General features: G+C 43.7%; 4 protein-coding genes and 1 long non-coding RNA gene across 11 annotated transcripts; 4 read left to right on the plus strand and 1 right to left on the minus strand.

Moving 5' to 3' along the window:
• Positions 1–286: 286 nt before the first annotated feature.
• On the plus strand, positions 287–6,810 carry cers2a (ceramide synthase 2a). Of its 4 annotated transcripts, none has more exons than XM_085900800.1 (11): positions 287–683; positions 2,471–2,644; positions 2,707–2,824; positions 2,904–3,022; positions 3,203–3,260; positions 3,434–3,484; positions 3,566–3,658; positions 4,515–4,643; positions 4,857–4,963; positions 5,143–5,296; positions 5,517–6,809. In XM_085900800.1, exons 2-11 carry the CDS (start codon positions 2,475–2,477, stop codon positions 5,727–5,729), a joined length of 1,212 nt encoding a protein of 403 aa, XP_085756926.1. In that variant the 5' UTR covers positions 287–683; positions 2,471–2,474; the 3' UTR covers positions 5,730–6,809. The 4 variants fall into 4 exon arrangements, with proteins under 4 accessions (XP_085756926.1, XP_085756927.1, XP_085756923.1 ...); XM_085900801.1 differs by having other exon boundaries at positions 2,474–2,644; XM_085900797.1 differs by lacking the exon at positions 287–683 and adding an exon at positions 730–1,386 and having other exon boundaries at positions 5,517–6,810.
• On the minus strand, positions 6,729–8,471 carry LOC147040661 (uncharacterized). Its single transcript, XR_015062927.1, has 3 exons — positions 8,237–8,471; positions 7,907–8,169; positions 6,729–7,785 (listed from the first exon to the last, which is right to left on the minus strand). It is a non-coding gene; the product is annotated as an uncharacterized LOC147040661 (long non-coding RNA).
• On the plus strand, positions 6,948–8,413 carry LOC147040662 (cortexin domain-containing 1 protein). Its single transcript, XM_085900806.1, has 2 exons — positions 6,948–8,247; positions 8,353–8,413. Exon 1 carries the CDS (start codon positions 7,910–7,912, stop codon positions 8,192–8,194), a length of 285 nt encoding a protein of 94 aa, XP_085756932.1. The 5' UTR covers positions 6,948–7,909; the 3' UTR covers positions 8,195–8,247; positions 8,353–8,413.
• LOC147040663 (histone-lysine N-methyltransferase SETDB1-B-like) lies at positions 8,209–11,416 on the plus strand. 4 transcript variants are annotated; one of them, XM_085900803.1, is made up of 10 exons: positions 8,423–8,489; positions 8,594–8,641; positions 9,065–9,151; positions 9,284–9,375; positions 9,439–9,568; positions 9,653–9,820; positions 9,923–10,124; positions 10,270–10,343; positions 10,518–10,708; positions 10,795–11,416. In XM_085900803.1, the coding sequence occupies exons 3-10, from the start codon at positions 9,070–9,072 to the stop codon at positions 10,897–10,899; spliced, it is 1,044 nt and encodes a 347-aa protein (XP_085756929.1). In that variant the 5' UTR covers positions 8,423–8,489; positions 8,594–8,641; positions 9,065–9,069; the 3' UTR covers positions 10,900–11,416. The 4 variants fall into 4 exon arrangements, with proteins under 4 accessions (XP_085756930.1, XP_085756929.1, XP_085756928.1 ...); XM_085900804.1 differs by having other exon boundaries at positions 8,209–8,489; positions 8,575–8,641; positions 9,284–9,568; XM_085900802.1 differs by having other exon boundaries at positions 9,284–9,568.
• Positions 11,417–11,648: 232 nt separating this feature from the next.
• On the plus strand, positions 11,649–14,819 carry setdb1a (SET domain bifurcated histone lysine methyltransferase 1a). The gene is given in 10 exon segments (XM_085901432.1): positions 11,649–11,870; positions 12,219–12,393; positions 12,466–12,572; positions 12,646–13,389; positions 13,452–13,520; positions 13,523–13,606; positions 13,853–14,051; positions 14,118–14,191; positions 14,327–14,517; positions 14,587–14,819. Coding segments are annotated over 9 exon segments (1,731 nt in total). The 5' UTR covers positions 11,649–11,870; positions 12,219–12,223; the 3' UTR covers positions 14,680–14,819.
• The last annotated feature ends 71 nt before the right edge of the window (positions 14,820–14,890 follow it).

The following is a 14,890-nucleotide window of genomic DNA, read 5'->3' on the forward strand; positions in this document are numbered from 1 at the left end:
ATACTTTCCTGGATCTGAAAATACGAAAAATACGAGGATGTGCTGTGTCCTCCCTCACAGCACGAGTAGAACTGTCCTATTTATAACGTTTTTATTTGGGGTTATTTTTACGCCTCTAGCTGTTTTTAGTGTGGACAAATTTGCGAACAATAAATGCTTATCAATGCTTTCGAATTCACATGATCTTATGGATGACGGTGTGGTGGGCGCCCTCTAGTGGTGCATCTCATCTTCACTGATCGCCCTTTTCCGAGTGTCACGTCATTTTTGCCACCCTGCAACCCGCCCCCGGCTCACCGTAATATTCAGTACGTCAAGCCATTTTTTGCCCGACTTGAGAACTAACTGTGAAATGACAGAGAAAGGCAACACATCGGCCCTCTTTTCCACTTTAATAGACTTGAAAGCAAGCCATCCCCACTTCAGAGGAGGAGCGCTGTGAAGCCAAAGTGCGACAGATCCCCCCCCCCACCCCCACCCAACCCTCCCTCAGAGAATGAGGCGAACCTGAGCCCAAGAGGGAAACCAACGGGCAATTGAATGTTCACAAGTGACTTGAATGAGGAAGCGTATATGAAATTGACTCCGCGTGAACAGGAAAAGAAAAGAGGATAAGCAGCTGCAAAGAACCGCCGAATACAACAACACTACCTGGCTGGCCGCAGAAAAGAAAGTCTGACAAGGTACGTTGGCGGCTGCACCGTTACTCGATGGACGCTGCCTGCTCATTGATTCCTTTAAAAAAAAAAAAAAAAAGTTAAAAACATGAACACCACTGGCGCTTGATTACTAGGTCAGAAATAGTTTGTCGTGTGCTTTTATTGAACAAGCTGCATGACAGCTTGCAAACTGAGCGAGGCGGAAAAGAGCTAATCATCAAAGTTGAGCTAGCAGGCCCAAGCTTGTCGTCTTCTCAGTTGTTGTTGTTTTTTGGTAGGAGAACCGGGATAAGACAAGCCCAACTTCCAAACTTTTTGTCCTAGTTAATTGTTCCTTCGGTGAGAACAGGAATGACATGTGGTGTTAGGTTTAGAATATGGGTCGGTTACGTTCATTCAGTTTACGCCAAAAAGTTGTTGAACTGCGACGCGCTGCTTCAAAGTTGCTCAGTTTGTATTCTTCTCGTGACATGACCATTTAGGGCAGACAATTTGTTTGATTGCGTTCTCATTTCTCAACGTTTAGTTCCGCTATGTTCTACATTCCCTGCTTGCGCCACGTGTGTTGCTTGCTTGCTTGGTTTGGACAGAACCACTCCCAAAGGGTTTACGCAAAGTGCGTAGAAAGCTGCAAGTTGGAGGACCAAAGTTTGGGTTTAAAAGTCAGTCAGCCGCCCAGCCAGCCAGCCTACCTGCCTGCCTGCCTGCCTCAGGATGATCCGACCAGGTTGATATTCAGCTCCCATTTTCCTGGAGCTTTCCATCCACGTGACATTCTTTCCCAATGAGCCCTACCACGCTGAAAACTGCAGTAAAAACTGCAAGTCTAGGTGGCTTGCTTTTCATCCACTTCATCACCGGGATATAAAGTAGTTCAGACTTAATGCTGAAAGTGTCTCTAACCTAGATGACAAATGAGAGATCAATGAAATATACGTAAGGAGAACTTGCCTGAAAGGGTCATCGTGACTTGATGACTAGCATTTTATGGGTTTGAAAGTCCACACTATTTTCCCGTTTTAGATGACTCATTAGTTGATCTCCTTTACAGAATTTGAGCAACTTTTACAGGTTACCTTACCTGGCAAGGCTTTAATATACATTTAAATTGATTGTTTTGAGTGGTATTTTCCCAAAAAGATCGGTTATGGGGACATTCAGTGCCAGCAGATTTGTGTGATGAGTTACTTTTTTCAGATAACAAAGTGACTACAGGCTCACTTGACATCATGCGCATTCCAAAGGGTGTTTTAAAAAAGTTTTCATTTGGAAGAGGCAGTCACGTGGTGTTCCAGTTTGACTCAGCGGCTTCAAATTGAAATGACGTTCTTTGGTCTCGTAATTGTAAATATATGAGCTGGCGCTTCCTCGTCGGCGCAGTCTGTCAAATGCTGTCCAACTGGTTGGCAATCAAAGCTGCAGATACTTTGTGTTAAATGAATGCTCAAAGATTTTCGGAATATCTCCGCCACGGAGGTAATGTTTTCTCCCGAGTATTTGATGAAATCATCTACAATACTTGAATATGTTTTCGTCTTCTGTTGTTTGTGGATTTTATTGCAAAGTTTTGTTCCACACACAAGCTTGATTGGGGGAAAAAAAGGATTCCAAGTGTCAAATGTGACACGGTGCACCCACTTATTGACAAACTCGTCGGATGACTTCACTGACAAGACTGTTAAATTAGATGTGCAATGATGAATCCATTTTCAAATGAATGGATAAATGAAGCATTTACAATTGCTTCAGTCTGACCTTGCACATATGAGCGGCTTAGTTTCCCGCAACAACATGTTGTGTTTTTAAATCAGCAGGATGTTGTCTTGGCTAAGCGAGCGTCTATGGGCAGACTGGATTTGGTTTCCTGAAGGCTTCGGTTGGGCCGACCTCAAGGACCCCGATGTGGTCCTACCTCAGCTACCGGACCTTTGGGCTTTCATCCCTATTGCCATCTGCTTCCTGGTCATTAGACCCTTATTTGAAAGGTAAGTAGAGGTTGTAACCGCCTTTTTTTCCCTTTTTCTTTCTGACAAAAGGCCTTTTTCAGGTGGGTAGCAATTCCTTTGGCGTCCCTGCTGGGAGTGAAAGACAAAAGGCGTGTTAGTCCTCCTTTGAATCCTTTGCTGGAGGCCCACTTCTGCAGCATGTCTAAACATCCCACACAGGTCAAGAAAGGAGCAAAGTGACATTCTTGATGTCTTATTTGGTACTTCTACATGATGTAGATCTTGTGCTCCTTTGCAGGGCTCCTTAGAAAAGTTAAGTAAACAAACGGACTACTCAGTGCAACAGGTCCAACGATGGTTCAAACAGCGGCGGAACCAGGACCGTCCCAGCAAGATTAAAAAGTTTCAGGAAGCCAGGTACTTACAACTCTTGTGCGGTTCAATGTGGGGTTTTAGTTTTTTTTTCTTTCATTTCTATTGGCCCCGCAACAAAGTTGCGTTTGACTAGCGTGATGCTTTATCCGTCTGACGTAAGTTATTGTTTCACGTAAAGTGCTGACAGTGTGCCTCAATGTAAAAATGTACTCTCTCTTCCAGTTGGAGATTTACCTTTTACTTTTTTGCTTTCTTTGCTGGCCTGGCAACGCTTATTGACGTGAGTCTCGAGTTATCCTTTTGGAAATGTTGTTGTCATGGCAACATTTCTATCGATCTGCACTCAAGCGGAATCTAATGGCCCACAAATGTCCCGTCTGGATCCTAAGAGTTGTCTCTCCCCTCCCTCCCTCCCTCCCTCCCTCCCTCCCTCCCTCCCTCCCTCCCTCTCAGAAACCATGGTTCTATAATATGAAGAGGATGTGGGATAACTTCCCCAAAATGGTATGCTGCTTGGGTTCTTTCTTCTTTTGTATGCGTCCATTAGATTTATTTCACATAGCGACCCGTTTGTCTTTTGACCAGCCACTGGAAGAATCTCAGTACTGGTACTACATGATTGAACTGGGCTTCTATGTGTCCCTGCTGGTGAGCGTAGCGTCTGACATCAAGCGTAAGGTAAGGCACACGGACCGACCGACCCACTAACCGACCGACCCACTGACCGACCCACCCACCCCTAAATAGTTAGGGCGCACAACAACCAGAGACTTTTGACTTGTACGGTGTGCACCGTGAGAAGGGCAAAGTATTTCCTGTTTGCCAAAGGCCCGCTACGTCATATGGAGTCACGAGAGGCGACACTTGACTGGTGTTGTGTTTCTTTTACGAGGTGCCCTGTGGCTTTAAGTGTGACTGGAGCAAGCAGAGCTGGAAAAGGTCCTGCGGCGCAGACAGACAGCTTTGCCATTTTTTGCATACAGGGCAGAAGCGCTCAAAGCAAATAGGCAGGTGACAACAATTGTTGCATTACCTAATAACCAAGGGCACTGACTCCTCCGAGTGCCTCCCTCCCGGCCCGCCGTCAATGGCAACAAACGACTTAAGGCTGAAAGAAAGATCAGCAGCTTTGTGTTCTTCACACTACAGTTGCACATGTTCTGGAATGCCAGACGCCGTCACTAACCTTCCTCCAAATTGAGCCCTATGACATCATCGGGCGTGGCGCTCCGAATCCGATAGCCTTGTCACGTGATTTAAAGCAACCGATGCCATTTTGTCACCCGAGATCAAAGTGAACTTTGTGTGGGTTTCCGGGATGATGTGGTGTCGAAACAGGATCCACCACCGTTGGCTCGATTTGACCTTTTCCTCCTTTTATCGTCATTTGCTCACGTTCTGCGCTGCTCGTCTAATCCGCAACAATGCCCGAGTTAATCATTCGTCAAAGCAGAACATCGGTAACGGACAGCTTTAGCAATAAGTCAGCGAGCACCGTGAACTTCTTTGCTCTCTTTGGCTTTCTTCTCTGCAGGATTTCAAAGAGCAAATAGTTCACCACATTGCCACCATCGTGCTCGTCGGCTTCTCCTGGCTGGTCAACTACATCCGGGGAGGGACTTTGATCATGTTGGCGCACGATGCTTCCGACTATCTCATGGAGGTAATCAGCATTTGTTTGAGTTTTGGCTTCAATGAATGGCTCAAAGGACAATTTCTGTCTACAAAGCAGGGTTTTTCTTTCTCTGTGTTCGCTTTTCATCCATTTGATACCTTGTAAGACCGATAGAATTCATATTTTTTTACGTTGCCATCTGGAGGAAACAAATGCTCGCTCACCCTGTGATGTGCATAATGTCCGTCTTGTGTCTCTCAGTCAGCCAAGATGTTCAACTACGCCGGTTGGAAGAGGACGTGCAACTTCATATTCGTTGTCTTCGCTGTCGTCTTTATCATCACCCGCCTGGGAATTTTCCCTTTCTGGTAAAAAAACAAAAAAACAATCATATTGCGCAAGGCTTTCAGAACATTTGGGTTTGTATGCAGCGGAACAATTTCCACCATAACAACGGGCGCATTATCCAGCGGCGTTGAATGGGCTTTTGATGGCCAGTGTAGGCGAGCGGCTCGGGACTGACTGCACGCTCTGTTCTTGTGCGCAGCATCATACACGCCACCTTGGTGTACCCCATGACCATCTACAGGCCCTTCTTCGGCTTCTACTTCTTCAACGGTTTGCTCTTGTTGCTGCTGGCTCTGCACATCTTCTGGGCGGCGCTCATAGTACGCATGGTCATCAAGTTCCTCCCCGGCAACGTAAGGAGTGCCGCTCGAGAAATGGGGATGATTTTTCATTTGATTGAGTCAACACAAAAAGGACCTTTATTGATTCAGCTAGCAAAGAATGGGCACTCCCATAATGTTCTATTAGTCCATCGATGGGATTTTCCATAGGCTGCTAGCATTAGGTGTACGTACGTACGTATTTAGTTTTACAATCGATCCCAGAAGTTCAAAACCATTTTTCTTTCCACAGGGCATAGTCGAGGATGAGCGGAGCGACAAAGAAGAGACCGAGTCTGAAGACGAAGACTGCAGCGGCGAGCGCAACAGAAGGTTGAAAAACGGTCACCTTCACAACGGCCATACGCAGCTCAACAACAACCGGCAAAAAGTGGACCCTGAAAGCACCACAAGGTCAGGAAGCCGAAGCCTTGCGTGCGACTTGAAATCCAAACAATACGAGTGACGACACAAAAACAAAATAAACATCATAAACAGTCCCCCATTCTGATCACTGAAGGAAATTGACCAAGGAACAATGGAGACCATGATTATGTGCCCTTGGTGCTGAGGTCTGTTGATCTTAGTTTTTTTGTTTTTTTTTCCCCATCCCATTTAGTTGTTGCCACACTGTCTGTAGCTTCATCGCATGTTACTGGAAGTGCTTTGTTTTGTTTTGTCGTCGTTGCTGAGGTTGAGCCGGACGGCATGGGTTAACTTAACACACCTCAAAGTAGTATTGCCTGACTAATTTTCACTCTAGCCAGTGGTACAAACAGGCAGTTGTTAGGATGGACCATTACCTATACTGACACCTAATAGAAAGTTTCTTGCAATGAGCAAAATACTGAATGGCAAATAAGAATTGGAACACTTTGCCAAAGTGAGCCAGCCGCCAAGGAGGAATTGAGCCTTTTTGGAAGCAAGTTGGAAGAGTTGCTTTGCCTTTTTTGGGCAACAAAATGTGCGTCCGCAGTCCAAAATCATTTTAACGTGTTGATTTTTGTTTATGCGTAATGTTTATTTTTCCTTTTATGATTTTATTTTTGTTATGATTTTATTTTTTTCCAGTCCAGTTGAAATGTCAAAATAGTTTGGCGTAATTCAAACCTAAATAAAACGTTCTGTCTTTATGGGCAGGAACAGAGTCGGTTAAAAAATAAAAAAAAAATGTCAGTGTTTTCCGTAACCAAAAATGCACTTTATGGACCAGACCATATGTATAGGGTTCTATTTGGATCACAATCTGATTCATTTTCAGCAGAGGTTTGGCTTTGTTTGCTTTTTCTCTTTTGTCAGTGTTTTGGTTTAATGTTAACAACAAAAAGACTTTGATTTGACGTGTTTAAAGGAAGTCTTCACCAAAGTGTGGTTTACAAGTGCCTTTCTGGTTTGGATTGCGAGTTGTTGCGAAATGCCAATTTCTGTGTCCCCCCCCCCCACGTGTCACTTAAACCTGCTCCTTCCAAACAGCTTTGCCTCTAAGTGTTTTTTTAGTATGTTGTTTTGCTGATGTGTAATATTCTAATGACGATAAATACAATATTTGTGTAAAAATATTCGTTATTGTTTTATTTGACTGAAAATCATCCGTTTTTGTGCTCAGGCCAAAGCAAGAGCCTTAGCGCCATCTGGTGGCATGTTGTTGTCAAGGAAACCATTTCAAGTCAATGAGATCTATATTTGTTGCTCTATCAAATGTTGAGCGTTTCGGCAGATGTAGTTTCCTCCCGCCTCCCTTGTCTTGTTTTTTTGGCCTTCTAGGCTGATTGGACACAATGGCCGATCATTTTACCCGGACGCACGCACGGTCATCAAGACCGTTGATTTGAATGTCGCAGGTTGAGTTTCTACCTGGCCGGCTCCACATGTTAATTGCAATAGCATCTCTTGTTTCTCCTGTCCATCCGCATGGCTCCTGGTAAATTCTGCGCTACCTACTTCGTAACCTTATGTAACATACAAGCTCAGCGTCGTCGTCTACGTTTGAACAGTGTGAAATGTCCCCGATGAGGCTTCCTTTGACAGGAGAACAAAAGTGCGCGGGGTGCTTAATTCACTCGGTGCGCTGTCGACTTATCCGATTTCCCACTCAAGTATTAATAAGGGCTTACGGATCCAGAGGAGGCCGCCGCCATGAATGTTGCACGAGCGTCACTACTCAATATCCCTCGAGTTGTAGGGACATAAATCTGTTCACACATAAACGCCGTGTAATGTTCCCCGAGTTGTGAGCGAGTGAGCTTCCAGACCTACTCGTTTTCCCGTGTCATGATGATGAGGGGAAGAACATAGGCGGAAAAGCCGCGCCGTCTTGCTTAAGTGACATTATCGGGAAGGAGCCGAGAGACTAACGCTGGCATGTGAAGCTTTCTAAAAGTTTGGACACATGCTGAGACACGAGAGGCGCTGCACTGCAAGAATGGCCAGCTGGTAAGTTTTTTTTCTGGGAGTTGAATATTTCAATCGTAGTGTGATGCTTGGCTCTTGTATCCGTCTTGAGTGTCATTGGTTGTTGTATCCTTCCAAATACATATAATGCATGCAGTCAGATCATATGGAATACAATATATGACAAAGTAGCAGAAGGAGGAGAAATACAAAGTGTTAAAATAGTGCAAAAGATTTCGCACAAATACTTACTTCATGGTGACAAACGCTCATTGCCCCACTTCATCTTTGTCTCTTGCAGTGTCTCCTTGGCATACATTTGAGTTGACGCTGGGAGGAATCCGTTTAATCGGCCCCATGGACCACGGGACGCATCCTGCGCCCCCGTTGGAGGTGGATGTGGATCTGGGTTTTGCGCTCTTCTTCCTCTTCCTCTTGTGCTTCTTCCTCCTGGTGACGGTGGTGCGCTGTGCCCAGACGGTGGTGGACCCCTACGGTTCCATCTCCACCTCCACCTACCAGGAGGAGCAGATTACCTGAAGACTTTGACCATTTGCTATGTGAAGATACTGCAGACCTGACCTCTAATATGGGTCCGAAAAAAATATCTATCGTCAAATGATATTTCTTGATATACTACTAGCTCTCAAAGCAATCACTTCACAGACATTAACAACACACACACTCCCACCCAGCAGAGGGCTACAGTGTACCATTATGCCGTTTGCCAACCTTCAAACGATTCATGCAAAGAAGAAAAAACGACGAAGAAGAACACATTTGGAAAAAGAAGAAGGCGACGACGAGGAGCGAGCGAGCAGGCGAGCGAGCTTTGGTAGTAAACAGAATCTTGACGCGGTATCCATCATTATATAAAGCATTGTTTATCAAGGCGATAACGCTTTGATCTTGGCTTTAAGGTGCTCTTCATGCTCTTAGTGCTCCAAAATCGCAGTACCGAAAAAGGCGGAGGTTTCGTTAAATCGGGTAAGCTAATCACATCTACTGCATTGCTAAATGTACTTGACATGTTGGATCTGTTGAGCTTTGACTCTGTCAGCGGTCGCAATCAATTCCAATATATACATTTCAATCATGTCAATATATGCTTAACTACAGCAGGCGGACATCTTCATTAAGTAATCATAGGTAATAAAAGTTGTTGAATTGCAGTTGTTAGCTTACAAGGTGGGTACATCATTTTTGTCCATTCCAGTATCATGAATTTGCCTATCTGAAAAGAACTCCTTCGATTTAAATTCATAAGCAATGCTCGATTTTTTTTATTTTTTGGGGGGGTAATAATTTTGGCCATGTCCGTTTTAAATTTTACACCCCCCCGATATTTTTTCTTTTCTTATTCCCGATATTTGTTTTTTTTCTTACCCACTGATTGCTTTTGTGTGTTAGTGAAAATGATGGAGATGGATGATCAGTTGGAGGTGACAATGTTACAGTCCGAAGACACGAGTGCAAAGAGGGGACGATTTGAGTTTGGTAAATTATGGATGGGTGTATTGCAATTTCAGCGACACAAGTTTTACTTTTAATTACGATTATTCTCTATAAATATTCAGGTTTGTTGTTGTGTTGTGTATTCATTTTTTCTTTGGATTATTTTTGTTTTAGAAAACTTGCCCGAATGCGAGTCTGGTCCTTCCACTAGTGGCTATTCATGCAAAAGGACGTGTTTGGAAAATGGATTATTGAAAAGAGTGGAGGTATCTTTGGTTAGGCTTCCCGATCACAAGATCAGTGCTCTTCGACTGCCGACGCCTCCGCAGTTTTACAGCGAGGATGACTCTCAAAGCAGTTCGGATTCTGATTTGGAGCAGTACGATGAATCCAGCGATTCCGATAACGCGTCGGCCAAGAAATCCAAGGCTAAAAAAAATAAAAAAGTCAACAATTTTAGTAAGTAGCAGCGCCGACCGACCTGCCGGCCATTACTTGGAGCACTAAATTCCCTTTTTGTTCTCACATCTACTATTTTCACAGATCACACGCCCATAATCGATTCTTCTGCGTTTGCCTACGTGCCTCAAGAAACGACAAAAATCCGCCCTGATCTCCCTGAGGAGGAAATCACCGTCGGTTCGACCGTACTGGCCAGGAAGAAGAACTTGAAGTGGCAACGGGGGCAGATTGTGGAGGTTGTTACCAAAGGTGGGAAGAATTTACAATTTCTTTTTGAAAGGTGATGATGACATGTAAAGTCAAGCTTGAACTAATAGTGGCATTTTGTTTCTGTATTAATTGTCATTGTAGAAGATGGACGACTGAAGTACAAGATTATGTTTGAAGAAAAGGGAAGGAGCCTAGTCTCTGGACACCACATTGCTTTTGAGGTCACACCAAGGCTGGAGCAGGTGTATGTCGGCGCTCGTGTGGTCGTCAACTGTCAGGAGGACACCGCTCAGTTCCGAGCTGGTATCTTGGCAGAGCTCCCTACCAGAAAGAACCGCCTGAGGTGGGTCAAAGGTGCTTGAAAATGACAATAGATCGGAAAGTAAACCGTTGTGAGATGAAAAAAAATGCAGTTTGAATAAAAACATTGAACATGATATGACATTTTTTTTCCCCCCAAGTCAATCAAGCTTTGTATCCATTTTTAGGTTTTTGGTGTTCCTGGATAACCACAGACCCATCTATGTTGGCTTAACATTATTTTACCTCGTGTGCAGACCATGTAAGTTTGACGTGTTTACACTTTTTTTTTGGGGGGGGGTTGACACTATATATGGATCTTTTTGAATTGTGCAAATGTACAGGATTGGATTGAATTGAATTCTGTCATGGTCTTCTTTGGTTTTAACTTGAATACTTGAGTGTTTATTCCAATATTATTTTTGTCACCCATCAGTACCAGACCCCACAGAGGACATTCAAGACGAAGCTCACCAGCGTTTTATGAGGCAGTACCTAACGGACTGGCCGTACCCTCATTTAACCCAATACAAGCCTGGCCAGAGCGCCTCGGTGGAGTTTAACGGAACCCTGCAGAGGTGCAAGGTAGAGATGGTCGACTCCAGCTTGATAATGGCAGTTTCCGAGGTTGGTGCCACCTTTTTCTTACGTCCATAGCTATCTTAATTCTGGTCGTCTCCGTTGTCCCATTGACGCTGTTGTCACTTCCTCAGTGTAATCAGCACAAAGAATGGATACATAGAGGCTCCATACGGCTGTCGCATATGCCCAGGTTTTTGGAAATGAGGAGAAGAGAAGCTGAGGTGGCTCAACAGTAATGTGGCTCCACCATTGTAATAAGACTTCAAATTTCTCCAGAAAGGCTGACTTTTTATATAGCTTTTAGTTCTCTTCAATGAATTGTACAAAGGAGTGTGGTCATTCTTGGGTGGATTTCCTTTTATTTCAATTTATGATAAAAACTATTAAAAACAGCTCTTTTTTTTCTGCCAGTGTTTAGTGTTAAGTTTTTCCTGAAAAGTGTACATTTTGTATATAGTCATTCACCAACAGCTGTGTTTGGATGACAAACTGTGCAGTGGTTTTAATGCAACAGAGAGAACACACTAGAGGTTAGTATATCTTCAAAAGTTTTAACTTTTAAGTACAGTTCAGTATGTTCTCTGTTGATCATTAAAGGAATCTTGTGCATTTTTTCAATTGATAAAATGCATTACAGTAAAACCTTGGCTTACAAATGACCCGTTGATGAAATATGACCTCTGCTCAGACACTGTTTTTGTTTATTTTATGTCATTTTTAATTGCTACATTAAAAAAAAAAAGTTAAAAAAAATTGGAATTGTACATAGTTCTTGTTTCTGTATCCAACAATACCATGAATATTTTAATGCATACTGCAGCATTTACAATAAAAAATATTTTACTGTTGTAGAAATGTTCTTTCTGGAAAGAAAAGTTGAAAAAGCGATATAGATATTCAAATATAACTACGTACTAGTAGTATATCTTCTTCCTTAAAAAATACATGTTATTAGTCCTTACGACCACGGGAGGGCAGCAACGGTGTCAATGATGAACGAAGAAGACAAAAAAAACCTTTCGTCACAACTTATAGTTTTGGGGAAAAACGTGTTCTTAAAGGCTTCTTTTGTCGTGGTTCAAATTGACAACGGTATTGCCGTTAACCTGATCGCTAAATGACCATACCTGGACAACGTATTCATGCGACAAATGACTGGAAACATGCTTAATTGGACCCTCCGCCGTTTACCGACCGCCATTTTAAGGTCGGTTGATAGCTGAATAAGTTTCGTAGTTTTTGCATTTTTTTCTTTCTCCCCTTGTTCACACATATTTGTTTCATGATGCTGATATTAAGGTCACTATGACCAGAACGCAAACAAAAATAAAAGCAAAACTATCACGCTTGCTGAGCGTACTTAATTTCAAGTCATTCTGATTAACCACAAGTATAAAGCAATGTTTCAATAGTTTATGATAACGAATTCCATGTCAGATTCCAAGTTTCTTCTGTGACCAACCCCTAAACTTTGGTCCCACAAATCGTTAGGCTCATACATAAGTCTCCTATTGTTTTCTCTTTTTTTTTTAACACCACAATGCATCGTTTTCAGTGATAATGGACAGGAATGAGATGGCCATGACGCATGAAGAGCTGCAGGGTTCGATTTCGGAGTCCGTGCAAAGAATGGATGCGACCCTTCCTGATCTACTGGAGCAATGGAATGCTACGAAGTCCCAACTAGAAAAGTGCAAGAAACAGCGTGACCGACTCCTGGAACTCAGCAAGTAAGTAGAATATAGTAACTTGGTGTAAAAAAATGGACTTTGACAGAAGGTATAAGCCCCGTTATTTTCTAGCAACTCTGCGACAGCATATGAAGCCGTTGTGAAGGAACTCTATGCTTTTCTGGGATGGAAATACACAGACTCTGATTCTGATGACGACGTCATCGAAATAAGTGATGGTAGATTTTGAATTCGTTCAAAGCCCTAATATCCGTCAAGTGAGCTGAGTTTACAATTCATTTGTGTTTGCAGGAATCTCCCGCTCACCGTCGTATGCGTCTGAGATAGATGTTTGCAATACTCCAACAAGTGTCAGCCCTATACCAAACAACAACTTGAGTGAATGTGACAGCCAAGTCAGTTTAACCAGAGAGGCAACAAAAGTCTTGAAGAAAATTTGCAAAAGCCCAATACGCGGTATACCTCAAAAAAATCCTGCCAGTCACCATGGTGACAGTAAACACTCAAGTCCCGTTCCGTCCAAATCCGACTCGGATTTTATTTCACCCGAGTTTGAGAACAGTGCAAGCGATTCCGTATTTGTAGAGGAGCCGTTGCCGAAAAGAAGGCGACGTATCAAAAATCACCATAGTGACGGTAAACGCTCAAGTCCCGCTTCATCCAAGTCTGATGCACGCAACTCCGATTTCGTTTCACCCGAGTTTGAGAACAGTGCAAACGAGTCCGTATTTGAAGAGGAGCCGTCACCGAACAAAAGGCGAGGTATGAAAATTAAATGGCCTATAAATACATCTCCAAGAAAGCCGTCGGGACCGCCGGTGGACAAAAAGAAGAAGGAGGATGCAAAAACATCAAGTAAAACTAGACCAGTTACAAATGACTCTGCAGGCAACGCTAAGACACCAAAATCCTCAAGCACAAGTAAGACCATTGAAAAGAACACAAAGCGCAAAAGCAACTCAACTGAAAGTAACTCGCTGGCAACTGAAGCAGATGACGGAAAAGCCACAGCCAATGTCCCGCCGTCTCCCAAAGGTACTGTTCTTATCCAAATGGTTTGTTTCACTGAGCGCTTGAAATGTCCCTTCTGCTTACAGTTCCAAGTGTGGTGTGCATATCATCAAGCTGCATGTCCAGCGAGGGTTCTTCTAAGGTGCCCGCACAAGTGCGATTGAAGTCGGAATGAGAGTGTTGGCCAAGAAGTCCAAAATGCATTGGCAGCGTGGGAAAGTGAGGAAAATCATGGAAGTTGGTAAAGAAAGTCTGCATTCTTCTTTTTGTATGATTTAGGAGTTAACCATTGACCGAAAATCGGCTTGCTTGCTTGCTTGCTTGCTTGCTTGTTGCACTGTCAGGTCCAAAAAAAAAAAAAAAAAGGGGGGGGAAATGTTTTCCTATTTTTCTTTTTTAATTTATGTAATTTATTTATACTCACCCTACTTCCAAAATTAAAAAGCGGAGGAGCTCGTCTGTTCTTAAATGTTCATTTCCCCCTTAGCTGATGGAAAGGTGAAATATTTGGTCCACTTTTACGACAAGACCAAGCGCCTCGTCTCCGCGCACCACCTCGCTTTCAAAAACACACCCAAGTTGGAGTACTTGTACGTCGGCGCCCGAGTGGTGATCGGCTCAAAGTACGAGGGCGCCCTCCAGTCCGGCATTGTGGCCGAGGTTCCCAACAGAAGGAACCATCAGAGGTATGTGGAATGCGTGTTGCGCTGCACCTCCAAAAGTAGGATCAATTGGATTCCTCTGTTCTTTAGGTTTCTGGCCTTTGCTGACGATCAAACGGCGCTGTATGTGGGCTTAACTCATCTTCACCTGGTGTACGCACCGCGTAGGTTTGCCCATCTTTTTATGACCATAAACATTTTAAAAATTGAACTGCCCCTTGAATAATAAAATGGACTCAGACTTTGTTCCTTTTGATTACATTGTGCTCTATTGTTATTGTGCTGCTTTCCCGTGACAGTGGAGGACCCTGTGGAGGACATCAGTGACGCTTACCACAGGGAATTTGTGAAGGAATACATCAAGGTCTGGCCTTACCCTCCCCTTGCCCAGGTGAAGTCTGGACAAAGCCTGAACGTGGAGCTCAACGGAGTTCAGGAGAGCTGTGTGGTTCAGTTGCTCGACTGTAGCCTGATGAAGGTCCTCTTTGTGGTCAGTACGCTCGCTGCTCACTGTATGTATTGTGGAGCCATCCATCTGAGCAAATACTGTCATCTTTAGGAAAGTCGACATGAGGAATGGATCTACAGGGGCTCGTGGCGCTTGGAACCCCTGGCCAAAATGAAGCAGTTGCTTCATGTTGCTGGACAATGAAAGCCACGCGTGTCTTGTGACGAGCAGTTCCGTCGGCCAAAGAAATGGACTTCAGCTTGATTGTAAGGTATTTCATGGAGACGGAAAGGTCAATGTATTTTGCTGTCGACCCCTGCTTAATCCGAGTCTGGCACCCATGAATTCCCTTATTCGTGGATTTAAAACAAAAAATCAATACTCTCACATCCCAATTCATTTCAATAACCAAATA

Source organism: Syngnathus leptorhynchus, chromosome 20 (assembly GCF_054491065.1).
Source record: "Syngnathus leptorhynchus isolate UIUO chromosome 20, UIUO_Slep, whole genome shotgun sequence".
In the NCBI taxonomy this organism is placed as follows: domain Eukaryota; kingdom Metazoa; phylum Chordata; class Actinopteri; order Syngnathiformes; family Syngnathidae; genus Syngnathus; species Syngnathus leptorhynchus.

What these genes read in the sequence shown, in the direction of transcription:
- cers2a (XM_085900797.1), top strand. Translation starts at nt 1,193, where the DNA reads ATGTTCTACATTCCCTGCTTGCGCCACGTGTGTTGCTTGCTTGCTTGG. An exon ending in GCCTGGCAACGCTTATTGAC is followed by an intron (nt 3,261 to 3,433) that starts GTGAGTCTCGAG and finishes CCTCCCTCTCAG; the next exon opens with AAACCATGGTTCTATAATAT. An exon ending in TCAAGTTCCTCCCCGGCAAC is followed by an intron (nt 5,297 to 5,516) that starts GTAAGGAGTGCC and finishes TTCTTTCCACAG; the next exon opens with GGCATAGTCGAGGATGAGCG.
- LOC147040663 (XM_085900804.1), top strand. Translation starts at nt 8,400, where the DNA reads ATGCAAAGAAGAAAAAACGACGAAGAAGAACACATTTGGAAAAAGAAG. An exon ending in TAAAAAAGTCAACAATTTTA is followed by an intron (nt 9,569 to 9,652) that starts GTAAGTAGCAGC and finishes CTATTTTCACAG; the next exon opens with ATCACACGCCCATAATCGAT. An exon ending in TGATAATGGCAGTTTCCGAG is followed by an intron (nt 10,709 to 10,794) that starts GTTGGTGCCACC and finishes TCACTTCCTCAG; the next exon opens with TGTAATCAGCACAAAGAATG.
- LOC147040662 (XM_085900806.1), top strand. Translation starts at nt 7,910, where the DNA reads ATGGTGACAAACGCTCATTGCCCCACTTCATCTTTGTCTCTTGCAGTG.